Genomic DNA, 26,691 nt, shown 5'->3' with positions numbered 1-26,691 from the left:
GCTTAGAGTAATATAGCATACCAACATGGTTATAAACTGGACTTCCAAGAGAACACAGTTTCTGCTGTTCTTCAATTGCTTTTTTGACTTGGAGCCTAAGTCTGGCAATCCTCTCCTCAGCAACCAGTCGTTCCATTTGCCATTTATGAGCCCTTTCCTCTCATTTCGCAGCTTCTTCCAATTCAGTATTCCTTTCCTTAGCTTCTTTCTCCAGCTGGGCCAAGGCTTGCCTCTCTCTCATTCAAATTTCTGCCAGTTTTTGATTATGTTCAAATTGCAGGCTGTCTCTCAGGGCTTGCAGTCTCATTGCTTCTGCTGATGCTTTCTGGCTCATGGTTACTGATCTTTAACCAACAAAACTCTCAATACCGAAATTCCAATTTGGATAGCATGGCGTTCTGATCCAAAGCTTAACTGACCTGGTTCTGTGGATCCTGCCAACTATGCCTGGTTCTGTGGATCCTGTAACGATGCTGTCTCTGGGCATACCAAACCAGCCAAACAGGGAGGACTTCAGTCTCACCCCATTGGCTAACCATAAATCATACAAGCAATTCCCTTACACACTCCAGTTTCCCAGTATCACTGCCACCAGCTATGGGGACGACTGGTTATGAAAACCAATACCCCAGGAAAAGAAAAAAGGTTCTCCCGAGCCCAAAGGACCAAGCCCCAGACCCAAGTCAATATACAAGTCAGATCTTACCAACAAATCACGCTGTTGCCAATCCTTTAGAATCTAAAGGTTTATTCATAAAAAGAAAAATATATATAGATGAGAGCTAGAATTGGTTAAATGGAATCAATTATGTACAGGAATGGCAAAATTCTTGGTTCAGGTTTGTAGCAGTGATGGAATAAACTGCAGGTTCAAATTAAGTCTCTAGAGCAGTGTGAGTGAGAGCAATGAACAATAAACTAAGGGAAGCAGAATTAGTACATATTAGTAGTACATATGTGGGTCAGAGCTGTGTAACTCTTTAAAGGGGAGGACAAGAAGTGTAAAACTAAAGCAAAACTGTACAAGCCAAATTTAAGCATCAAGGGCATGGCAGATGTTAGGTGAACATGTAGTTCCTTTCTAGAAGAGCATCTCACCCAGCAATGCCTTGGACCACAGGATTTCTATGGCAAAAATTCACCAGGCAGTGTTTCTACTCTATGTTGTTGCACAATCTAGAGCACGATTTGGTTAGTTTCTTGCATACACTGAGCATGCCTGATCCTAGTTCCCAGCACAGACCCAGTCAGTCATGCCTAAAGCTACCTATCAGGAGTTCTGCAAGCTCCTCCTGGCACAGAATCAATCTGTTCTGGCTGAGACTCTGATGCTGGCTTCTCTGGTGTCATTGTGACTTCATTAAAATCATACAAGCTGGCTGTGTTGTAACCTAGGCTACAGCACAATCAACTAACAATTTCAAAGTCTACCTGTCTACACATGGTGGTAAGGTGTGTTTTAAATCATATCAGCTCACTCCATTTAAAAACACAATTCCCCCGCACCCCCATCATCGAGGAATAACTCTAAATGCCACTTAAACCATATCTCGTCTCTGTTAATCTTTCACATTAAGAATGTATTTTATGTAACTATTTTTCAATTACATTTTTACCTGATATACTCAAATAGGTGAACTATACATGTGAAAGTATCCAGCATATTGCTGACAATGACATTCTTTGACACCAGTGGGACAGTTTCACCACACTTTTTAAATTTAGTTGTCAGTCACACAAGAAAAACACTACTATTCAATAGGGAAAGAAAAGTGCACTTTAAATATTATATAGATAAGTTTAGAGAACTTTTTCCACCATGTGAATTTGAATGTGCTAAGTAAAACTGGTACTGCTTTCTTTCAGTAACAGACCTCATTAAATTGAGGAAGGACAAAAGAATCAAGACTGATTACTAACTTGAGTTGAGAAATATGTTTAAGTACATGAAACTGAAAACCTACCTGTACTGCCCGTCTTTGGGAAATGAAGAAATGTCCAGATACAACAATGGTGAGAATAAGATGGCCTGATTCTTCATTTGACTCCAAAACCTTTTTTAAAAAAAAAGACAAAAAAACATACACAAGAGAGCAATCAATTATAAACAAGAAACCTGTATATCCCACTGCCAGTATAATGGGTACAGGTAAAGCCAAAGTTTTCAATCTTGGGTGCCAGAAATTAAGCACCTAAAGAAGCTGCTTAGTTTTCAGTGATAGTGAGCACTCCACTCCTATTGATAACAATGGGAGTTTAGAATGCTCACTAATTCTGAAAAGGACCTCTTATTTAGGCACCAAAATATAGATTTAGATACCTAACTCTAGGTAACGAAGTTTGAAATTTTTCATCTGAAACAGTGGTTCTCAGCATTCTTGATACTACAAACCACTTGTGAAAGAAGGAAAAATGATGAACCACTATTTTATTAATTTTAATATTTATGTTCAACAATTAATTATGATTTCATGAACAATTCAATCAAAGCGGTAATGATGTATTTAGATATTTAAATACAGAGGTTGCTGCTCAATTTAATCAATTTTATGCAACAAGATAATGATAGTACAAGTCAATCTTCCGCTGTACTGCTGTTCAGTTCTAAAGTCCTTTGGAGTACTGACAAACTCTATAATAAGCAGAGCTGCAGTAAGCAAGATTCACATTGACTTTCTTCCCTTCAACCCTCAATCTCCTGTCATGCAAAGAGCTTGATACAGAATATAACATTTCTTTTCTTTCACATGAAAGGAAGTTAGGCCAGTTGATTCACCCAGATTCTTTTAATAACGTTTCAGCAACAATCATACTTCAAAGATTTGTATGGTTAATTTTTCAGGCAACCAATATTTATACTACTGATCTAGATTTCAGAATCTTAGAAGTGTATGGAAGGAAGGGATGACAAGAGGTCATCTAGTTCAGCCTTCTATGCTGAGGCAATTATATGTACATAATTCTTTATAGGTGTTTGTCATTAGGTGTCTGTTCTTAAAAACCCCCAATGGAAGGGATGCCACAACCTCCCTTCGAAGTCTATTCCAGTACTTAGCTATCTTTATAGTTAGAAAGTTTTTCCTAATATCTAACCTAACTCTCCCTTGCTACAGGTTAAACTCGTTACTACTTTTCCTACCTTCAGTTGGCATAAAAAACAATTGATTACAATCCTCTTTACAATAGCCCTTCACATATTTGTTTATCAAGTCCCCTTTCAGTCTTCTATTCTCAAGACTAAATATGCACAGATTTTTTAACCTTTCCTCACAGATTAGGTTTTCTAAACTTTATGATTTTTGATGGACACAATACTCCAGCAAATCTTTTTTATATTCAGATTGTCCTGAGCCCTCTCTTGCATTTAATTTTGCCACTCTAAAAATGCCTTACTGCTTCTGGGTTGGTTTTGCTTTCATCCTGCTAAATTATGAGACTTGTAGTACTTAAACTCCAATTTTCCAAGGTATAAAACTAAATATTTATGCAAGAATGAATACTGAATGCACACAGATGGCTCTCCCTGTGCAGCCTGCTCACTGCCGTACAAAATAAAAAGAAAGACACAGTCCATTCCCATATAGTTTACATTCCCAGTATATATTTAGGAAGATCCTGAACAATAGAGATATTTGACAAAATTCTATTGATCATGACTGGGTTTTCAGATCAATTGAAATAAAAAGAAAAGTAGTAGCTATTCCACTGACATTCTTTTTGTTGAAAAAGATTTATAGACATGTAAAAGGAAGGCTTAGGTCTTTTAAACTTTTCCCCCCAGTTTAATACTCTTTTTGTTTATTTTAAATATATAGTGTATGAAAAAGCGTAAACAGCAAAATACACCTCTACCCCGATATAACGCTGTCCTTGGGAGCCAAAAAATCTTACTGCGTTATAGGTGAAACCGCGTTATATCGAAATTGCTTTGATCCACTGGAGCGCGCAGCCCTGCCCCCCTAGAGTGCTGCTTTACCGCGTTATATCCAAATTCGTGTTATATCGGGTCGTGTTATATTGGGGTAGAGGTGTATTGGTTTATGAAATCACATCAGTGTCCATATTCTTAATGACATATGTAACACAAAACATCATTTGTGATTATGGTGAAGTTAACAGCACTATCCAACATGAAATTGTTTCCAAAGTATTCATTCCCTACACAGAATCATAGGGCTGGGACCGTGAGAGGTGATCTAGTCCAGTCCCCTGCACTCATGGCACGACTAAGTATTATCTAGACCACCCCGACACCTATTTGTCTAACCTGCTCTTAAAAATCTCCAATGATGGGGATTCCTCAAAACTATTCCAGTCCTTAACCACCCTGATAGGTAAGAAGTTTTTTCCTAATGTCCAACCTAAACCTCCCTTGCTGCAATTTAACCCCATTACTTCTTGTCCTATCCTCAGAGGTTAAGGGAAAAAAAATTCTCCCTCCTTCTAACAACCTTTTATGTACTTGAAAACTGTTATGTCCCTCCTCAGTCTTCTCTTTTCTAGACAAACAAACCCAGTTTTTTCAATCTTCCCTCAGAGGTCATGTTTTCTAGACCTTTAATCATTTTTGTCGCTCTTCTCTGAATTCTCTCCAATTTGTCCACATCCTTCCTGCAATGTGGTGCCCAGAACTGGACACAATACTCCAGTTGAGGCCTAATCAGTGCAGAGTAGAGCAGAAGAATTACTTCTCATGTCTTACTTACAACACTCCTGCTAATACAGCCCAGAATGATGTTTGCTTTTTTTGCAACAGTGCTCCACTGTTGACTCCTGTTTAGCTTATGGTTCACTATGATATCAGATCCCTTTCCGCAGTACTCCTTCCTAGGCAGTCATTTCCCATTTTGTATGTGTGCAACTGATTGTTCCTTCCTAAGTGGAGTACTTTGCATTTGTTTTTATTGAATTTCATCCTATTTACTTCAGACCATTTCTCCAGTTTGTCCAGATCATTTTGAATTATAATCCTATCCTCCAAAGTACTTGCAACCCCTCCCAGCTTGATATCGGCTGCAAACTTTATAAGTGTACTCTCTATGCCATTATCTAAATCATTGATGAATATATTGAACAGAACCGGACCCAGAACTGATCCCTGATCATCTCTGAGTACTGTGAAATTCAACAACATAGGCTACTTCTAAGTTCATTACACACCTGAAGGCAGTACAGACTGCATATTGTGCAACAGAAATGAACACTGATACAAAAAAAAATCATCTGGATCATTCCTCTCTATTCAACATTGGTGAGGCCTCATCTGGAGTTCTGTGTCAAGTTTTGGGCCCCACACTACAAGAAGAATGTGGAAAAATTGGAAAGAGTCTAGTGGAGGGCAACAAAAATGATTTGGGAGCAGGAGCACATGACTTATGAGGAGAGGCAGAGGGAACTGGGATTGTTTAGTCTGCAGAAGAGAAGAATGAGCTGCTTTCAACTACCTGAAAGGGGGTTCCAAAGAGGATGGAGCTAGGCTGTTCTCAGTGGTGGTAGATGACAGAACAAGGAGTAATGGTTTCAAGTTGCAGTGGGGGAGGTCTAGGTTGGATATTAGGAAAAACTTTTTCACTAGGATGGTGGTGAAGCACTGGAATGGGTTACCTAGGGAGGTGGTGGAATCTCCTTCCTTAGAGGTTTTTAAGGTCAGGCTTGACAAAGCCCTGGCTGGGATGATTTAGTTGGGGATTGGTCCTGCTTTGAGCAGGGGTTGGACTAGATGACTTCCTGAGGTCCCTTCCAACCCTGATATTCTATGACTCTATGGTTCTATAATCAAATCTTAATTCCATTAAATCTTAAGACTCTCAATCAAGAGCTACCTTAGCTGCAGCTACCACATTTTGCTACACTTAAGACCACAAGAGATTTTACAAGGATAAATCATTGCACAAAGAGAACCACTAACAGTTCAGATAGCCCAAGTATCCTGATACAGGATAAACAACCCATCACTTCTTTTGTGCATTTATTTACACCAATGCGAAGTCAGTGTAAATCATTACCATTCTGTTTTACTAGCCTTTTCCATACCCTTTCTATCAGTATGAATGACTACTACCCAAAGTGCTGGGCAATGGACAATCCAGTCCAATACTTTTCATTTTAAATCATAAAAGACTATTTCAAATTATTTGTTAAGAGCATCCAGGGTATATTTCTGTACTGTCAAAGCCCCTATTTCTTTTCAAGGACAAGTCCCATTACATTTAATTTTAAATATTAAGTAGAGCAATCATTCTATGTCTTTACTGTTTATTTTAAATGTGAACATTTTTAAGGATAAAATCACCTAAATAGAAAGAAATCCCTTGGGAGTCTTCAGAGGATTAAAAAAACTAATTTATTTTTGCTTTTAATGCAAAGGATAAGCTTCCATTATTAAAAAATTCTTATTAAAAATTTCAAACAAGCAGAATAAAAAAAGACATTGTACAAAAGTCATGGAATAAACCAAAGATTATGTCTAAGAATGCATGCAAAGAGCAAAAAGATGCAGCAGGAAGAGAGGTTTAACATCATGCAAGCCCAAATAATGTTCCTGCATGTGTTTTGTATCAAGGAATGAACAGGTTGATCAAAGTTTAGGCCTGCCTATATACTTCCCAATTATCTCTTTCAGACTCCGATTTACTTCACTTTCAAGCATGTCCAGTGCTCTCATTTTATTATCATGGCAGCATCAGTAGCAACTCCATACTTATGGATGCAACTAGACATCAATAATGAATCCTACATTCAAGTCCCCTTCTCCCACCTTTTGATTGGACTACTGGATTTGAGTAGTGGTACAGAAGTGTTTGGTTTTGTTTGTTTCTCTTAAAAGAGATTTTGGTACATTCAGGACTTACAACACTAAGTACAAAATTAACCTGGGTTTTCAAGATATTCCTAGGCAACATAATGGCAGTGTGCTATTAAATTTCTATCTAAATTTTCTTCACAGAATGATGGTTTGAAAACTTCAATTTTCACATATTGGAGCACTTCAGTACTGCTGAAGCTGCCTGTTTGGAAGCCTAGTCACAGAGGCAACCCAAAAGAGGTACCCTCTAGATCTGCTCCTCAGTGATGCCAAATCCAAGTATTCAAATCATAGGTCATGATTTGGGGGAGGTCTAGGTTGGATATTAGGAAACACTATTTCACTAAGAGGGTAGTGAAGCACTGGAATGAGTTATCAAGGGAGGTGGTGGAATCTCCATTCTTAGAGGTTTTTAAGGCCCGGCTTGACAAAGCCCTGGCTGGGATACTTTAGTTGGGGTTGGTCCTGCTTTGAGCAGGAGGTTGGACTAGATGACCTCCTGGGTCTCTTCCAACCCTAATCTTCTATGATTCTATGATGACCCCAAAATCATGATTGGCTTTAAAAATAAGACATGTAGAGTTTTTTTGTTTTCCTTCTCACTTTTGCACTTTTAGGGGATTGTGCTTTCAAGCTTATCTCCACAACCATGAAGGCTACAATTTTTTTTTTTAAATAAAAGCTGAGATTCTATCATATTCATGTAACTCTAAAGCAGAGGTGGGCAAACTACGGCCTGCAGGCCACATCCGGCCCGTGGGACTGTCCTGCCCAGCCCTTGAGCTCCCAGCCAGGGAGCTTAGCCCCCGTCCCCTGCAGCCTCAGCTCGCCATGCCACCAGCACTGTGGGCAGCAGGGCTGCAAGAGCCACAGGGTGTAGTGGATTAAATTACTCCCCATATGAATGTGCTACTTACAGAGCACCAGGAGTGGCAGCCGCAAGTAGTACACCATTAGTAGCACACTCCTATGGGGAGCAATTTCCTAGTGTATTAGATTGCTCCCCTTAGGAATGTTCTACTTACGGTGTACTACTTACGGCTACCAGTCCTGGTGCTCTGAGGAGCATGGTAAGGGGGTGGGGAGGGAGTTGGATAAGGGGCAGGGGCTCCCGGGGGGCAGTCAGAGGACAAGGAACAGTTGCAGTTGGATAGGTGTGAGAGTCCAGGTGGCCTGTCAGGGGGCAGGGGGCTGAATAGGGGTCGGGGCAGAAAGGGGACAGGGAACAGAGGCGGTTGGATAGGCGTGGGAGTCCTGGGGGGCCTGTCAGGGGGAGGGGGATAGGGGTTGGCTCAGTCAGGGGACAGGGAGCAGGGGGGGGTTGGATATGGGATGGGGTCCTGGGAGGGGGCAGTCAGGGTGCAAGGAGCAGGGGGGATTGGAGGGGTCAGAGGTTCTGAAGGGGGCAGTCAGGGGGCAGGAAGTGGGAGGGGGCGGATAGAGGGCAGGGGCCAGGCTGTTTGGGGAGGCACTGCCTTCCCTACCTGGGTGTGTCCCTCCATACAGTTTCAGAATCCCGATGTGGCCCTCAGGCCAAAAAGTTTGCCCACCCCTGCTCTAAAGGCTTTGAGAAAGCAACCCAATATCACAAAACTCATGATAAAAATCACAAGAATTGGAGACCCTGGCAAAGAACCCTAGTATTATGATTCATTATTTGTATTGCAGTAGCACCTAGGAGTCCCAATCATAGACAAGGTCCCCGGCGTGCTTGACTTGTACAAACAGAACAACTTCAAGTCCCAGTTCTAAAAAGCTTATGAGTAGGGCCATACCAAATTCATAGTCCATTTTGGTCAATTTCACAGCCAGTGGGTTTTAAAATTAGTCAATTTCATGTTTTCAGATCTTTACATCTGAAATTTCACATGTTGTAACCATGGGGGTCCCTCCAAAACCAAAAGGTGGACAGGGTGAAAGAGTCGCAAGGTTATTGTAGGAAGGTTGTGGGATTACCACATTTACTTCTGCCCTGCTGCTGGCAGAGGCACTGTCTTCAGAGCTGGGAAGCCAGAGAGGAAGGCTGCTGGCCAGGCATCCCACTCTAAAGCCAACGCCACCGCCACTGCCAAAGTGCAAGTCATATGATATGTGGGGGTGGGTTACCATATATCCGGTGATCCTGGCAGTCCCATGCCAGTGCGGGGAGGTGACAGCTCACCTCGAGCTGCGGACAGTACCGGATTTACCAGAATGAGCCCCATAACACTCACGTCCTCCCCTCTCGCAGCGCTGCAGAAGTGAAGGCTGTGAGAGTGAGCCTCGGAGCAGCAGGGATCCAGCATGGGAGCTGAGAACCCAAGGGGCCCTGGGAGCTGTAGTTCCTTGGCCAGCTCCCTGCCTATAGAACCGGCTCTGGAGCAGGGAAGGAACTACATTTCTCAGCATTCCCTCAGCAGCTATCACCAGGCAAGGGAGTGGGGAAGCTGAGACCGCATGCACTGCAGCTTGCTGTGAATGGAGAGCTGGCTGCTAGAAGGGGGTGGGGCACTGTGAATTGGGAACAAGTATGCCCAAGAAGTAGAAGGCTTTGACCCAGATATCACCCTCAGAAGACTTCCTCATAGTGGATTAGGGATGATGGTGTGACCTCACCTGGCAGTCCCCAAAGAAGGAATTGGGTGGACTAAATGGACAGTGTACCTCTCTCTATCTGAAGCCTAGCAAGGGAGGTATGTGGATCCCACCAGAAGTTAAAGTGATAAGTAAGGGAGGGAAGGCTCTACTAGAGGACTTAGGCAGCTTTAGATACAGTACCAGGCACATTAGAGGATTTCCACATCTGAGCCACAGAAGCAGAAATTGGCTTTTCCTTTCCAGATTTATCTAATATTCAGAAAGGGAATCTAGCACCTGCCTTCCAGATTTGAACACACTCAAAATTTAGGAGTGCTCAAGCTCAATTTAGGCTGCTGTTACTTCATTTCTCCCAAATCAAATATGCTGATCCACTGTAACTTGCTGTAGAAAAAGTAGGATAAAATTGAGCAACAAATATTGGTATCTCCCCACTGCTAACTAGGACTGGAATTGCTATTTTCAACAGCCATTACCCTTTTTTTAAGTTTTGTTTGTTTAAAAGGAAGACAGTAATATTGCATTGGCAAGTTCCCCAGAGTGGAACAAAAGAATAACAAAGGCACCTCAACTTTTCCTCGTTTATGTAGGACACTCTTACAATATGGATCCAGCTATCATCCAATCACACAAGCTGCAAATTGTTCCACTTTATTGCAGTTCTGTAACCATGTGGGAACCAGTCCTGTCTGTGTTCTGTGCACATCCAAAATTCATACTGAATTCAGAAGTGCCTTGCTTTTGTGATCATACTACCTGATATTTTCAGCCCTTGTAAGCAAAGCAGGTTTACATTTAGTGATTGGGTGGGAAGCCTCTCAGAAAAAGTTAGGTCCTGTAGGAGGTGTTGCTTATTCACTAGGAAATGTGAGACCTTCCCGTTATAATAGTAAACCAGTGCAACATAGAATGCACTTTGCTCCTAGAGTCTAGAATGGGGTCCTTTGCTTCTATACACAGTCCATTAAAGATAATGAAAAGACTCCCACTCACTTCAACAGGCTTTGGACAGAACTGGTTTATACATAGGGTAACTCCACTATCTTCACAGGGTCCTAGTCCCACAGCAGAGGGGGGCCATGTGAGCTTGTTGCAGAGCTGCTGCTCAAGGATGGGAACCTCCTGGCACCCCAGCCTTGAAAATCATTCAGGCTGCACTTTCTGCAAGACTATGTGCTAGCTGAGGGGTGCGTGGGAATCAGTGGCCTCTGCTGCAGGTGATGGGCATCTCAAGTACTTAATGACATGGCTTAGAGGAGGGAAGCACTTAACTGCAGAGTCTGCAGCTGCCTAGGGCCAGTGCTGAGGATTCAGAATCCCTAGTGCCGCCGTTGCAAGGTTCAAGCATGCTCAGCCTTGGAACTGTCACCTCTCCCTTGACTAGTAGTTGCAGCTATCTAAGGCTGGCCTCTGGCAATTGGCCCCATGGCTATAGCCAGAGAAGCTGCAGGTGGCTCTGTGACTACGGGGGACCATTAAACTAGAGCAGATAAAGAAACTGGAATTAACCTCAAGGAACAGAGGTCACCAGTAGGAAAAAAAATATCAAGGGAAGCAGGCAAAGAGGAAGCAGGTCAGGCTTGTAGCAGGAGAAGAGTCCCAGCTGGTTGGGGAGCATGTCCAAGGTAGAAAGAAAACGAGCATGGGGAGAGGTGGTGGTGATCAGGTAGTAGACTAGCATGTAGATGGGAGCAGAGAGAAAAAGGCTGGTGTCTTCAGATTCCCAAGGGCTAAGTCCTCACTTTGGGGAAATGGTGTTTGCAAGTGACTTGCTCAAATGGCAAGATAGATGCTGAGGGAGGGATTTGTCAGAATTGATCCAGTATCTGCTGGCTTTGGAACTCTGAGCTGAGACTAGGACCCCATACTGTGACTGGTGACATAGGGTGGTACTGGAGACATGGCTATATAGAAGGGCTGAATGAGGAAGGAGATAAATCCGTGGGGAGTTTCCCTGATCACTATGAAAGTTCTACTCACTGTGGACACTGGTAAACCCACATGGGTGTACAGCTCAATGAGAAAAACTGGGGGCTGAGGGAGCTGTGTATGGTAATGCATACAGTCATGTAGAGGTATGTGACCAAATGAAAAGTGTCTCAGATTCAGTATCAGGTATACTATGGCATGACCACACCAGTCCCCCACACTGATCCCACAATGACTACATAGGGGCCCACAAAAGGTTAATATGGCCTTGGCCACAGAGCTTCCTGCAGCTGGGGGAGAGACCAGTGGTGGTTCTGAGCAGCCCTTGAAGGAGAAGGGGAAAAGGAAGTCTGGTCCCTCCCCATCTTCAGCCAGGACTAGCAGCAGCTGGAACTCAGGGTAGGAACCCCAGCATCCATGGGAGAGATCAGATATCATGGTCCATAACACATTTTTCACAGCTGTGAATTTGGTAGGGCCCTACTTATGATCTAAGTCCCCTTATCATTATCTCCTGCCCACCACCGTGTCCTCTGCAGTTTTCTCTCTCACACACTTCATGTCCATCCTGTTGCTTCCCATTCAAGTTGGAAACATCCATAAAATCAGTGGGTAACAAATACTGTTTAATTTTAAGATATTTATGTTTACACGTAATTTGTGAATGTGACAGGGGACCACAAAGTGGGGGTGCAAGGGAGCCTCAGTTGCCACAGTGCCTGGGTGCACAGACTGAGGGTATACAAGAGACTGGAGGGTCCAGAGAGGCTGGGGCAGAGTGCGGGTGCGCAGGAGACAAGGCGGGGCCCCGCAAGATGGGGCGGATACACGGGCGTTTGGGGGCAAGTACTGAGGCTTCCGGGAACCAGGGCAGTAACGGCGGGTGCAGCTCCAGCCGGGGCACCAAGCCCCAGCGCACAAACCAGGCCTCACCTTCCAAGAAACCGAAGCTCCCGCCCCACAGGGTGGGTCTCCCGGGGAGACAAAGCGGCCGTAGCGCTTCAGCGGCCACGTCTCGGCGCTACTGAGCGAAGACGCGGTCCCGGCGCCGCGCGCCTGCTCGGGAACGAAACACGGGAGCGTCCCAGCCCGCTCCGAGGTAGAGACTGAAAGCTTCCGACCGAGCCACACACTGCAGTCCTCGTCCGCAGCCGCCATTGCAGCGATAACGCCGACAACGACTACGCCACGGGACGGCACCCGGCCGCCAATCAGGAGGTGGGACGTAGACGGCAGCCAATGGGATGGCGTCCGCTCTTTCCCGCTCGAGCCTTCCCTGTCCAATGCCGACTGACCCGGCGCAAAGCCCTAAAGCGCGCGTGGCGAGGTTCCCAGAGACCGCACCCCGCTGCTGGGGCAGAGATAGCAGCGTGCCCGTCCCTCAGAGTGTCCCGTCCACTCCCTCCCTCCGAGCCCCTCACTTCCCTCATCCCAGTTAGCCCCATTCCCTGGCTTCATCTGTTCCCTACATCGGCTCAGCACCTCCCCCTCCTCGGACCATGTCAATCCCCCTTCAGTCTACCAAATCCTTTATTCCTCTTGAAGGCCCTCCAGCCCTCCCCTCCTCCAATTTCCCTCACTCCCTCTGCTCCCCAGACCCCTCTCAATCCCACCCCCAATCTCCCTAATAAAAGTCCTCAGACTGCAAATGTAACCCACACACCTGGGGGTGGTGTTCTGTCCTATCTAGTGGCACTGAGGCCACTTAGAGAGTGAGAAAATGAGTCGGCTCTACAGCCTTAGCTAATAGCCGGTTGGCTTTTAGCTCATGCGGTAGAGGCTCATGCACTAAGCTCCAGAGGCCCCAAGTTCCACCCCGCCTGCCAATGAACAGGGTCTGCCTGTGTTACACAAACCCAAGTTTCCTGCTTGAATTTGCCCCGTACTAATCCACATGCTGGCTCTGCTGGCCTAGCTACTGTTGCAACAGAAGAAATTCTGTGGGGCATATAAATGCACGGTCTTACCCAAGCCAGTTATGTTGCACACATGCCTTTGAATGCAACATGTACATCTGCCAAATGAGGCCCAGGCACTTTGTTGGATGTACTTTGCATCATTTTCCTGCTGGAATTTTAAAATTTTTTGCAGTCCTCCTATTGACTTATCGCCCTTCGGTTCAAAAGACCTTGCCACTGCATTTCCTACTGGGGCTTTCAACAGGCAGTAACTGACAAACTGTACGAAAAAGGACTAAAAATATCAGAATCCCACTTTTGCTTCAAAGCACTTTGTAGTGGAGGGAAGCAGGGGACAGGGATTAATTTAGTTTTTGTAACAAAAAAAAAAGGGAATACAAAATCTAATTTCACTAACAATGTTTCTAGTATCAACAAAGGTCAAACTGTTTGTTCATAAAGGGACAGACATTTGACAATATGAATCATAGGGCTATTCAAATTACAAAATAAATTAGTGGTATTCCGCTCTTTAAATAGCAGAGCAGGCCTGTGATAGGGTAGAGGGGAACCCTGACTTCTTTGAATATAGGTTCACGATTTAAAATGGGTAAGAAGCTCTTTACTCCCATCCAGAGGCAGCAGTGATTATGAATTGTGGTCTGTGTCTGTTTCTGCAGAAGCAGGACATACTAAGAAACATTCTGTGTCCAATGCAAACCATCTGTTTTTCTGTCATATGATATTTGGAATTTGAAGAGTATTCTTCACCAATTTAGTACATTCTTAACATAATCTAGGCATTGTATGGGGTGAGTTCCACAGGTAGTATCTCTGCATAGTAAACAGCCACACCTGTAAGGGGTGGTTTTGCTTGCAGTTGGTCCCAGCAACTCACTCAGTTCTCACTAGAGGCTCCAAGTAGCTGCATGTGTACCACAATGCCAGGCCCTGGGACCTTGCCTTGGTTCGCATGTTAAAGCTAATGTGGGTAGCTAGCAGTGACAAGTGCAAGTGAAGGGCACATGCCATATGCATGCCAAGGTCTTACGCTCATACACTTGGCAAATATTAGACCATAGATCAAATGAAGAATGGAAAAGATTTCACTCATCCTCATTGTTGAGTTGACAGATGGGAATCAAAGAAGAACGTAATCTAGATCAAATTTTAGCCTAATTTTTTTTTTCTTCTGAGCTTTACTCGCCACCATTTCCCACTGGTGTCATTTCAGCTGGAAGCTCCAAAAAACACCAACAGAAAATTGATCGTGCATCAGGCAGGGATTTGTGGCTATTGAAATCTGGATAGACAAAAAAAATAAGTAAATTAATTATTAGTCATTGTTCTTTGTTCTGATTTACTATGATAAAATTTGTACAAGGCACCATCTTTATTAAGCAAACTTCTGTCTTCAGGAACCACCCCAAAGTATTCCCCAATGCACTGAATACAGTTCTGCTTCCCCTTTATGACATGACAGTCTCCATTAAGCAACTGATTTTTGTAAGTCTGTTGCAAGGTTTCACAGTATCTTTATATCCACAGGTGGCCCGAAATGTTTGGGAATTGTTAGGAAAAGTAATGGGACTCATCATTGCTGTCATTTCAAGCAAAAAATATCAGATGCTACCTTTTTGGCTAATGATTTGTGTGGCTGCTAGCAAAGTGTAAAGCATTAAACATTGTGAAAAAACACTAAAGTATTGACTTGGCCCTGCTTTTTGACAGTCTGCCATGAGGTTGGCACTCATGGTTGTGAACCATTCCAGACAGTAAAAAGAACAGGAGTACTTGTGGCACCTTAAAGACTAACAAATTTATTTTAGCATGAGCTTTCGTGAGCTGCAGCTCACTTCTTCAGATGCATAGAATGGAACACACAGACAGGGGATATTTATACATACAGAGAACATGAAAAGGTGGAAGTATGCATACCAACAGGCAGAGTCTAATCAATTGAGATGAGCTATCGTTAGCAGGAGGAAAAAAAACTTTTTGAAGTGATAAGTAAGATGGCCCATAGAAGGTGTGAGGAGAACTTAACATAGGGAAATAGATTCAATTGGTGTAATGACCCAACCATTCCCAGTCTTTGTTTAGGCCACAGTTAATAGTATCTAGTTTGCATATTAATTCAAGTTCAGCAGTTTCTCTTTGGAGATTGCTTCCGTCACCGTGCACGGGCTGAAATTGTGGAAAAGCAACATCACTTGCTCCATAACCTAAGCCGTGCTGAACACAATGCCATCAACAGCCTCAAAAACAACTCTGACATCATAATCAAACAGGTTGACAAAGGAGGTGCTGTCGTCATCATGAATAGGTCGGAATATGAACAAGAGGCTGCCAGGCAGCTCTCTAACTCCACATTCTACAAGCCATTACCCTCTGATCCCACTGATGATTACCAAAAGAAACTACACCATCTGCTCAAAAAACTCCCTGAGAAAGCACAGGAACAGATCTATACAGACACATGCCTGGAACCCCGACCAGGTGTATTCTATTTGCTACCCAAGATCCATAAACCTGGAAATCCTGGACGCCCCATCATCTCAAGCATTGGTACTTTAACAGCAGGATTGTCTGGCTATGTGGACTCTCTCCTCAGGCCCTATGCTACCAGCACTCCCAGCTATCTTCGAGACACCACTGACTTCCTGAGGAAACTACAATCCATCAGTGATCTTCCAGAAAACACCATTCTGGCCACTATGGATGTGGAAGCCCTCTACACTAACATTCCACACAAAGATGGACTACAAGCCATCAGGAACAGTATCCCCGATAATATCACGGCTAACCTGGTGGCTGAACTTTGTGATTTTGTCCTCACCCACAACTATTTCACATTTGGGGACAATATATATCTTCAAGTCAGTGGCACTGCTATGGGTACCCGCATGGCCCCTCAGTATGCCAACATCTTTATGGCTGACTTAGAACAACGCTTCCTTAACTCTCGTTCCCTAACGCCCCTACTCTACTTGCGCTACATTGATGACATCTTCATCATCTGGACTCATGGAAAAGAAGCCCTCGAGGAATTCCACCGTGATTTTAACAATTTCCATCCCACCATCAACCTCAGCCTAGACCAATCCACACAAGCGGTCCATTTCCTAGACACTACTGTGCTAATAAACGATGGTCACATAAATACCACCCTATACCGGAAACCCACTGACCGCTATACTTACTTACATGCCTCCAGCTTCCATCCCGGACACACCACACGATCCATTGTCTACAGCCAAGCTCTAAGATACAACCGTATTTGCTCCAATCCCTCAGACAGAGATAAACACCTACAAGATCTCTATCAAGCATTCTTAAACCTACAATACCCACCTGCTGAAGTGAAAAAACAGATTGACAAAGCTAGAAGAGTACCCAGAAGCCACCTACTACAGGACAGGCCTAAAAAAGAAAATAACAGAACACCACTAGCCATCACCTACAGCCCCCAACTAAAACCTCTCCAGCGCATCATCAAAGATTTACAACCTATCCTTAAAGATGATCCCTCACTCTCACAGATCTTGGGAGACAGGCCAGTCCTCGCTTATAGACAGCCTCCCAACCTGAAGCAAATACTCACCAGCAACCGCACACCATACAACATAAACACTAACCCAGGAACCTATCCTTGCAACAAAGCCCGATGCCAGCTCTGTCCACATATCCATTCAAGTGACACCATCATAGGACCTAATCACATCAGACACGCCATCAGGGGCTCGTACACCTGCACATCTACCAACGTGATATATGCCATCATGTGCCAGCAATGCCCCTCTGCCATGTACATTGGCCAAACCGGACAGTCTTTACGCAAAAGAATAAATGGACACAAATCTGACATCAGGAATCATAACATTCAAAAACCAGTGGGAGAACACTTCAACCTCTCTAACCACTCAGTGACAGACTTGAAGGTGGCAATTTTGCAACAAAAAAACTTCAAAAACAGACTCCAAAGAGAAACTGCTGAATTTGAATTAATATGCAAACTAGATACTATTAACTGTGGCCTAAACAAAGACTGGGAATGGTTGGGTCATTACACCAATTGAATCTATTTCCCTATATTAAGTTCTCCTCACACCTTCTATGGGCCATCTTACTTATCACTTCAAAAAGTTTTTTTTCCTCCTGCTAACGATAGCTCATCTCAATTGATTAGACTCTGCCTGTTGGTATGCATACTTCCACCTTTTCATGTTCTCTGTATGTATAAATATCCCCTGTCTGTGTGTTCCATTCTATGCATCTGAAGAAGTGAGCTGCAGCTCACGAAAGCTCATGCTAAAATAAATTTGTTAGTCTTTAAGGTGCCACAAGTACTCCTGTTCTTTTTGCGGATACAGACTAACACTGCTGCTACTCTGAAACCTGTCATTCCAGACAGTGTGACAGGTGCGTTATAAGGTAAAATGTTGTAGTTTTTATTTTAGGTCCAGATTGTGCTCTTGCCTGAGTGTTCAAGGGACAGAATGGGCACAAGGGTCCTCTTTTCCTTCTTTACCTCTCTGGGACAGAAACCAGACATAATGAGAGTCTTTGCACTCCCAAAATTAAAATGATAGAATTTTACACTCATTTTGTATTCACTTTGCACAGGTCTAATTGACTACACAAGGTTCAGAGCAATGAAAAATCAGGCCCAGTAAGCATAAGGACTATGCCAAGATTATGTTTCCAGTATCAACTACACAAAAATGAGGAGGTTAGTTAAACAGAAATTAAAGGGTACAGTGCCAAAAGTGAAATCTCTGCAAGCTGCGTGGAATCTTTTTAAAGATATCATAATAGAGGCTCAACTTAAATGTATACCCCAAATTAAAAAACATAGTAAGAGAAACAAAAAAGAGCCACTGTGGCTAAACAACAAAATAAAAGAAGCAGTGAGAGGCAAAAAGGCATCCTTTAAAAAGTGCAAGTTAAATCTTAGTGAGGAATATAGAAAGGAGCATAAACACTGGCAAATGATGTGTAAAAATACAATTAGGAAGGCCAGAAAAGAATTTGAGGAACAGTTAGCCAAAAACTTAAAAAGAAATAGCATTTTTTTTAAAGTACATCAGAAGCAGAAAGCCTGCTAAACAACCAGTGGGGCCACTAGACAATCGAAGTGCTAAAGGAGCACTTCAGGACGATAATGCCATTGCGGAGAAACTAAATGAATTCTTTGCATCGGTCTTCACGGCTAAGGATGTGAGGGAGATTCACAAACCTGAGCTACTTTTTTTAGGTGACAGATCTGAGGAACTGTCACAGATTGAGGTATCATCAGAGGAGGTTTTGGATCAAATTGATAAATTAAACAGCAATAAGTCACCAGGACCCAGATGGTATTCACCCAACAGTTCTGAAGGAACTCAAATGTGAAATTGCAGAACTACTAACTGTAGTCTGTAACCTCCCATTTAAATCAGCTTCTGTACCAGATGACTGGAGGATAGCTAATGTGATGCCAATTTTTAAAAAGGGCTCCAGAGTTGATCCTGGCAATTACAGGTTTGTAAGCCTGAGTTCAGTACTGGGCAAACTGGTTGAAACTATAATAAAGAACAATATTGTTAGACATATAGATGAAAATAATTTATTGAGGAAGAGTCAACATGGTTTTAGTAAAGGGAAATTATGCCTCATCAATCTACTAGAATTCTTTGAGGGGGTCAACAAGCATGAGGACCAAGGGGATCCAGTGGATATAGTGTATTTAGATTTTCAGAAAGCTTTTGACAAGGTCCCTCACCAAAGGCTCTTACACAAAGTAAGCTGCCACAGGATAAGAGGGAAGGTGTTCTCATGGATTGGTAAGTGGTTAAAAGATAGGAAACAAAGGGTAGGTATAAATGGTCAGTTTTCAGAATGGAGAGAGGTAAATAGTGGTGTCCCCCACGGGTCTGTTCTGGAACCAATCCTATTCAACATATTCATAAATGATGTGGAAAAAGACGTAAACAGTGAGGTGGCAAAATTTGCATATGATACAAAAATACAGTCTGCCTGGGTCTTAACTACAAAAGGCTCTCTCAAAACTGGGCCACAAAATGTCAGATGAAATATAATGTTGATAAATGCAAAGAAATGCACATTGGAAAGCATAATCCCAACTATACATATAAAATGATGGGGTCTAAAATAGTTGTTACCACTCAAGAAAGAGATCTTGGAGTCATTGTGGATAGTTCTCCGAAAACATCCACTCAATGTGCAGCAGCAGTCAAAAAAGCGAACAGAATACTGGGAATAATTAAGAAAGGGATAGATAATAGGACAGAAAATATCATGTAAATCCATGGTACGCCCACATCTTGAATACTGTGTGCAGATGTGGTCACCCCATCTCAAAAAAGATATATTGGAATTGGAAAAGGTTCAGAAAAGGGCAACAAAAACTATTAGGGGAATGGAACGGCTTCCGTATGAGGAGAGATTAATGACTGGGACTTTTCAGCTTGGAACAGAGACGGCTAAGGGGAGATATGATTGAGGTCTATTAAAATCATGACTGGTGTAGAGAAAGTAGATAAGGAACTGTTGTTTACGACTTCTCATAACACAAGAACTAGGGGTCACCAAATGAAATTAATAGGCAGCAGGTTTAAAACAAATAAAAGGAAGTATTTCTTTACACAATGCACAGTCAACTTGTGGAACTCCTTGCCAGGGGATATTGTGAAGGCCAAGACGATATCAGAGTTCAAAAAAGAACTAGATAAATTCATGGAGGATAGGTCCATCAATGGCTATTAGCCAGGATGGGGAGGACTGGTGTCCCTAGCCTCTGTTTGCCAGAAGCTGGGAATGAGCGACAGGGATGGATCACTTGATGATTACCTGTTCTGTTCATTCCTTCTGGGGCACGTGGCACTGGCCACTGTCGGAAGACAGGATACTGGACTAGATGGACCTTTGGTCAGACCCAGTAGAGCCATTCTTATGTTCTTATGGCAGAGCTGGCCAGGTATAGAGGAGCATTGTCTCCAAGGATATCACAGCACCCACACTGTGCCCTGGGACCAGTGAGAAGCATTTTGAACTGATTCAGAAACTATGGCTTCTGGAGCTTAGGCTGAGGCTGTAGCTATAAATCACAATCCAGCCCTTATTGTTTGTTTATGTTAATCTGTGTGAAATGTGGAAGCTACAGATCTTAAGGATTTGTTGGAAGCTTTTTTCAGTTACAGTTCTCATGAGATTTACGCTCTCAGAATTTCATTTCCAATTTCATTTTCTAACAAATCCAAAAAGCTCAAGTGAAGTTCATTCAAAACTCCCTATTTTTGCCTAGTTTTCATCAAAGGCCTTACATTTGGCCTTGGTTCAATTAAAGGTCTGTAAACATCAGCAAAACTAAGTAGATCATCCTCAACTTCCCATTTTGCAATGAAAGCTGAAACCAAGTGAAATAGTTTTGGGTTTCATTATGAACGGTTCATCCAGTTCTCATTCTAAGCTCTGTGTGAGTTATCAGTGCTATCTGTACTTCCTGGCACAACCACTGCTCTAGCAGTCTCTTCTGACCAAGGATTGTAAAGCACTTTGGGATGTCACTGTAAGTAGGAAATGCACTGCGTTAAAAATCAATTCTATTTTAGTTTTATGGTACCTGTGCTTAGCTAACATTGGATTGTATATCTTGGTAATAAAATAGAAAAAATTGCTCTCCCTCACTCTGCTCTTGGTTTTATATAATCCTATGAGCAGCCTAAATTTTCTGTAAAAAAAGAATGATGGTACAGTGACTCATAGTAACACTTTGCACTTTTATCCATTTCACTTATAGGATTTACCTATCATCAACCTCTAGGCTCACTATGCATCAGCCATCCAAGGTCATTGAAAGGGCTGTGATAGAGGCTGCAGTCTCTGTCCAGAGAGATGTTTGGGAATCTGTGCTAACAAAGTGAGCTGGGGTGCCACTCTTAAACCACCTCCTCAACTAACCCACTCAGAACAATCCTGAATAAACAGCCTTAAAACATTTTACAAAGTTAAGTGTTTGGGTATTTTGCCCCTTTCAAAGATGGGGAAACTCAGGCATAAAGAAGTTAAATGACTTGACAAGGTCACACAGAAGGTCAGTGACAGAACAGGAATACATGTCTCTTGACTGTTAGTTACCTTCTTTAACCAACAGACACATTGCTTGTCATGAGTGAAAGGGAAAATTCAAAAAGATTTTTGCCAGCAGATTTCATCCTGCTCCTGTCAAATGACCAGAGTTGACGTGTAAATTTAGGATTTTCTTGGAAACCACAGAGGAAAATAATGTGGGGAATGTCAGAGAAATAAAGAGTGTGAGAGCATATATCAAATGCATTTTTCTTCAGTGCAACAAAAGCTGTGGTTTGTCTGCAACATTTTCTAGTATCTGATTGTTTTGCAAGAAAGAATTCAGACAGGCATGCTCAAGATTCCCATAAAAGAAGGAAGGAAGATAAAAATCTCAGTCTTCATCTCAATTTTGTTAACAAAACAAAAAAAGACCAAAATGTTACTTTGGAAGAAACAGAGCTGAAGCAAGAGCTCCTATCAAATTTTATTTAAAAAAATATTCTGTTTTGAGTGTGATGCCCATGAAATGGAAGACCTAAATTGCAGCAGCTAGAGCTAGAGCTAGAAATAGTATGGGTAGAGGCTATACAAACTTCCCCACTCTCAATTCCTGACATGAAATCCTCACACAGCTCTGCTGATATACATCAGCCTTGAACCTACAGTATCACCAGGGCCTCACAGAGGTTTCTGGGGGCTTAGGGCAAAATGTGAAACTGAGGATCCCCCCCCCCAACTTCTAAACAAATTACCACTGAGGGGAGGCCTGGCGGAAGGATGTTGGAGAGCAAGCCCACCTCACACTCACTCTGAAGCGATGGCTTCTGTCCCAAGGGGCTGGACCTCGCTCCCCACTCCAGACATTGCAACCTGGCACACAGAGTTGCAGCACCAGTCTGGTTTGGCCTGGCCACCCTTCCATCATGACAGAGGGCCAGCAAGGCCAAAACTGAATGGCTCTCTGACCTCACAATCCAGGTTGTGATGCCACATGGTTTGGGGACCTTCTCAAATAGGGGATGTGGATCAAACTGACCTTTTTGTCACATCCCCATCCCCCAGATGGCCCTGAGTATTGCTTACTATGTGGTTGTGAGGCACCACTTCCACAGATATCTCTGCTAGTGGACCTCAGGGAAGATTTCATGACTCCCTGCTGCTCCAGCCCTGAGTGTCCCCTGAACAGAGACTGCCAGTGTGTCACTGGCTATGTGGTCTGACTTGTGGTTACACTAAGATTGTCAAACTCAGTCTTTCTTATATACTAAGTAGGATTTGAACCCAGAGAAAAAGGCTAGTTCATTAAGCCCCTGATCTTCCAGCTCCTGACAATGCTGAGTTTCCTGGAACATTGCACTATTATTTCTATAGCTAGAGGATAAAGGTGTATGAAACTGGTTAAAATGTTATTCTTGCAAAAGGCTACTGAGGCTGCCAATTTTAAACTACAAAAAGAGGAGAGAGAAAAAAGTGTCTGGCAGGTGAAATTGACAAAATAAAGTCACATTTGATCAGAGATGAGGTGGCAAATTTGTAGCCACCTAGGACTTCACCATTGTCACTGTGCAGCACACTGTGGCTACTAGGAACTTCACAGAGACACCAGCGGCATAAGTCAAATCCTCTTGCTACAAAAGCACAGGACTCTAGCAGTGAGAATCCCCATTAGCTAGAAGAGCATAAATATATTAGGGGATGTGGCCTAGGGGAGATGAGGGTGAAACTAAAAGCATTTTTTTTATTATGCTGTGATTTTGCAAAGTTTTACGTTGTTTTATATCCCATATCTGCAGTTTTCAAATTTTCTGAGTATAGGGGCCCAAAATTATTTCCCTCCCCAGTCAAAATTGTGTGTGTCATTCATACCAGCCCCTTCCAGTCCTGCAAGTGACTGTGGCTGACCTTTGTCTGGTGACTGTGGCTGACCTTTGTCTGGGGAGTTGCTTTGGCAGCTGCAAAGTGGCCTGGGTGTTATCTTTTAACCATCAGGAGAATGCAGATGGGTAGTACATCTTCCCCTGTGCATTTAAAAAACAAAACAAAAGCAGCTATAATCAGGTGCATTTCAAAAGCCAAACAGGGTCTTTAAGATGTAGTAATAAATGTCAACTTTGGTAAGACTGATTTAGGTAGATGGGGATGGATTACAAATATCTCTTACATACTATGTCACAATTCCTGGTCTAACTGCACATCTGACCCCTCCAGGTCCTCAGAATTCACCTGCTGCAGGGCTCAGGCCTCCAGCCATATCTCTATGGTGGCAGCCTGGAATCAAGTGATTCTCCCCCTCTCAGATCAGGCTTTGGGTTGCAGTCTGAAGGTGCTAACTGTTATTACTTCAGCGGGTCTGACATCTTTAGCACCCATAGTTTTTCCCACCCCCATCTAGGAGCAACAACAATGGAAACCAGTCACCAGACAGCTTTCTTAAAGCAAACTAGTATTTATTTAGAACAAAAGCATTTAGGAGAAAACAGATCTTCAAACAATAAACAGCCTGCATGCTAGCCTGTCTTTCCATAAGGCTTACCATTCCCTGTAACTGGGGAGAGAGCCAACTCTTTCAAACATCTCCACAGAGTTCTGTCTCTGTGTCAACTTGTCCTCCTGACAGCCCCTGACAATTCACTGCCCCCTCTACTGCAAATGACTTTTTAAACTGTTTAGTGTTCTTTGGATCTCTTTATTCCCAGCATTGGCAGAACAGCTGTATCACTTTAGCTTGGAGCCTGGAAATATGCTGTTGTCTTGTAATTGCCACCCATGTTTGCTGGAAGGGTTGCTTATCTATAGCTCTTGTGTTGCTTTCCTGCTTGCTTTTCCACAGACCCTTATTAGGTTGCAACATTTGATGAGGAAAATCTTACAGTATACAATAACTTCACCTCACTGACCAGACCACACGCAATGTTCATAAAATTGTTATAGCACAGTATTCTTAGACTTTTACACAGCAATTCCACATCAGTCACAAAATAACATCTTTAAGATCTAGTGATAAATGTTAACCATGGTAAGGATGGTTTAGCTGGATGGGGATGGATTATAAAAGATATCATACACACACTCAGATTTAAAGCTCAGGAACATGGAAAGGGGACCCTTGGAAATCCTTGTGGGCCCACCTGGAGGACCCTGGTTCTAGAGAGTGCCAGAAATTCTGTCCTCCAACCAATCACCTGCCAATAGAGATTATTTCTCTGAGAATCATCAAAGCAATTTAGGCTTCAGTATGAAATTTTTACTCGTGATATTTAGCCCTGGTTTCACATTTTTCCCTGACAGAAAATCATTCTGTTGCAGTGAGCTTTAGAATGTTTAAGTAATAAATAGAATGGGCAGTTCATTTCTGGGTGATTGTAGCACAGTTCAAGTAGTGTTAAAAAGCATGAGTCTGAAGGCTGATCATTTGTATTAGATTCTTTTTGTACAGCTATGGGTACAAATAATGTCCTGAATCTGAACTTCACAGATGTCCCCTTGTCTATGATGGGCCAAACCAGAACTCTGGATCCAGACACCCCAGAAATTCAGGGAAGTTCCAGTCAGGATCTAGACTTTGTGACTCAGGCCCATCTCTAATTTTAAGTGTTTGAATCTACATTTTGCAACAGTTCCCCTCAGCCTCCCACTTCCTGTTCTCCAAGTACTAGCCATCTCCTCAAAAGCAATCCTCAAACTCACTTTTTTCCTGAAGCCATCCAAAATTAGTCTCTTCACAAATAGTATCTCCATATGTCCTTGCTCTTCATCTGTTCATTTTATCTAATCTAGGCATTTCTAGCCTTTTCTATAGCAATTGTCCCCAAACTTTTAACCTCACTCCCCCCCTTACCCTGTCCACACACACCCCTCCAACCAGATGGAGCCGGGGCCAGGAGTAGGGCTGCGGCTCCAGGAGGAGGGGACAAGGACAGGGGTAAGGGAGCCAAGGCTGGGGACACAGGTGCACAGGTGGAGTTGGGGGCAGGACCAGGAGTGGAGCCTCGGTGAGGGGCGGAGGCTGGCAGCCTAGGCCCTGGGCATGGGGCTGGCAGCCAGGATCAGCAGCAGAGCCCAGGGCGTGGGGCTGGCAGCCGGGACTCTGGGCACGGAGCTGGGAGCAGAGCCCCGGATGCGGGGCAGGGAGCGGAGCCAGCAGCTGGGATCAGGGACATGAGCCGAGTTGGGTGGTGCTCCCTCCCCACCCTGCATGGGGGCTGGCCCAGGCCCCAGATGTACCCCCCCAAAACATTCCTCTGCACCCCCCTAGGTGGGCATGCCCCACAGTTTGGGAACCTCTGTTCTGCAGTGACTAGGCACCATGTTCATAATTAAGTATAGCATTTCTTTCCAGAAAAAGAGCAGACTCTCAATTTCTCTCTTATTTTGTGCCACTTCCTTAAATTAGATCAGTCAGAAAGGGTGTCTTCTAGGACAACTGAGGGATGTACTAAACTGTGTCTGATCATATGAGTTAGGAGCCTTAAAAGAAGTGGAAACAGCCCCCAGAAAATGCTCCCCTGTACAGGAAGCCTCTCTGGCTTTTGTAGAGCTGGCATAAGAGCTCTATGCCAGCTCTGCTCCTGGCCCCTGGCAGATGAGGCAAGGGCAGTGCGGAGATAAAGAAGAAGGCATGCATCAGGACCTAACTGGGCCCTGGGTGATCACTACTTCCCACCACCCAACACAGATGTAATGAGGTTGAGCAGTGCTTGTATAAGAAAAATTAAAACTACTGATTATTCCTCAAAAAAGGTTTTTAATGACTTTTGACTATAAAGGCAACACAGACAAAATAAGAAAAGCAAGAATAAAGACAAACACTGAATAAGGATTAATATAAATGGCATGTTATACTGAAGACAAGCACAAATACATGTAAAGTTATTATTCATCAGATACTTACTACTATTCTTAACACTATAGTATTGATACAGACTTGAGATCAATTCAGCTAGAGCAACCAGACTTCTTTACTCCATAAACTGATACTGCATGCAACCGGGCTTCTTTACTCCATAAACTTACCCTGCATTCATCCAAAAATAAGTTACCCTTCAGTCGGCTGTTTTCCGCACTGGACAGGTACAGACAGTTGACAAGTGCACGTCCCTTCGGTTTAGGGGGTGTGGGTCAGGTTTCCCTTATGACCGAAACACACACACAGTCTCATGCCTTCGTACTTTTTATCTGATCTGTTGTCCGTGTCTTAAAACAGGCCAACCAATTAGGATCAGCCAAATCTTTAATGTGGTTAGCGTTGTCACGTTGGCTATATAATTTATGCTTCCTTATCTCCTTGTGTCGCTTTGACCATATAATTTATGCTTACTTATTTCCTTGTAGCCAATTATTTTAAATGTGGGTTAGACAAGCTGTGCCCAGGGGCACAACTTTCTCGCTTTATAGGAGTCAGTATGCTGT

The 26,691-nt window shown here is 43.3% G+C and overlaps 1 protein-coding gene and 1 long non-coding RNA gene across 7 annotated transcripts in view; both read right to left on the bottom strand.

Moving 5' to 3' along the window:
- The window catches only part of REC114 (REC114 meiotic recombination protein), a 133,227-nt gene extending 120,748 nt beyond the window's left edge, over window positions 1–12,479 (bottom strand). For all 6 annotated transcript variants that reach the window (XM_044979786.1, XM_044979787.1, XM_044979785.1 and 3 more), the window contains exons 1-2: window positions 12,245–12,479; window positions 1,965–2,054 (exon numbers count right to left, since the gene is read on the bottom strand). In XM_044979786.1, coding sequence (XP_044835721.1) covers window positions 1,965–2,054; window positions 12,245–12,469 — 315 coding nt within the window. In that variant the 5' untranslated portion in view covers window positions 12,470–12,479. The remainder of the gene's footprint in view (window positions 1–1,964; window positions 2,055–12,244) is intronic.
- A 2,000-nt stretch (window positions 12,480–14,479) lies between these two features.
- On the bottom strand, window positions 14,480–26,430 carry LOC123343868. The gene is made up of 3 exons (XR_006572388.1): window positions 26,296–26,430; window positions 23,185–23,300; window positions 14,480–14,512 (listed from the first exon to the last, which is right to left on the bottom strand). It is a non-coding gene; the product is annotated as an uncharacterized LOC123343868 (long non-coding RNA).
- Between the last annotated feature and the right edge of the window lie 261 nt (window positions 26,431–26,691).

This window comes from Mauremys mutica, chromosome 11 (genome assembly GCF_020497125.1).
Source record: "Mauremys mutica isolate MM-2020 ecotype Southern chromosome 11, ASM2049712v1, whole genome shotgun sequence".
Taxonomy (NCBI): domain Eukaryota; kingdom Metazoa; phylum Chordata; order Testudines; family Geoemydidae; genus Mauremys; species Mauremys mutica.
Note: the sequence above shows the minus strand (reverse complement) of the source record. Positions and strands in the feature narration are given on the sequence as shown.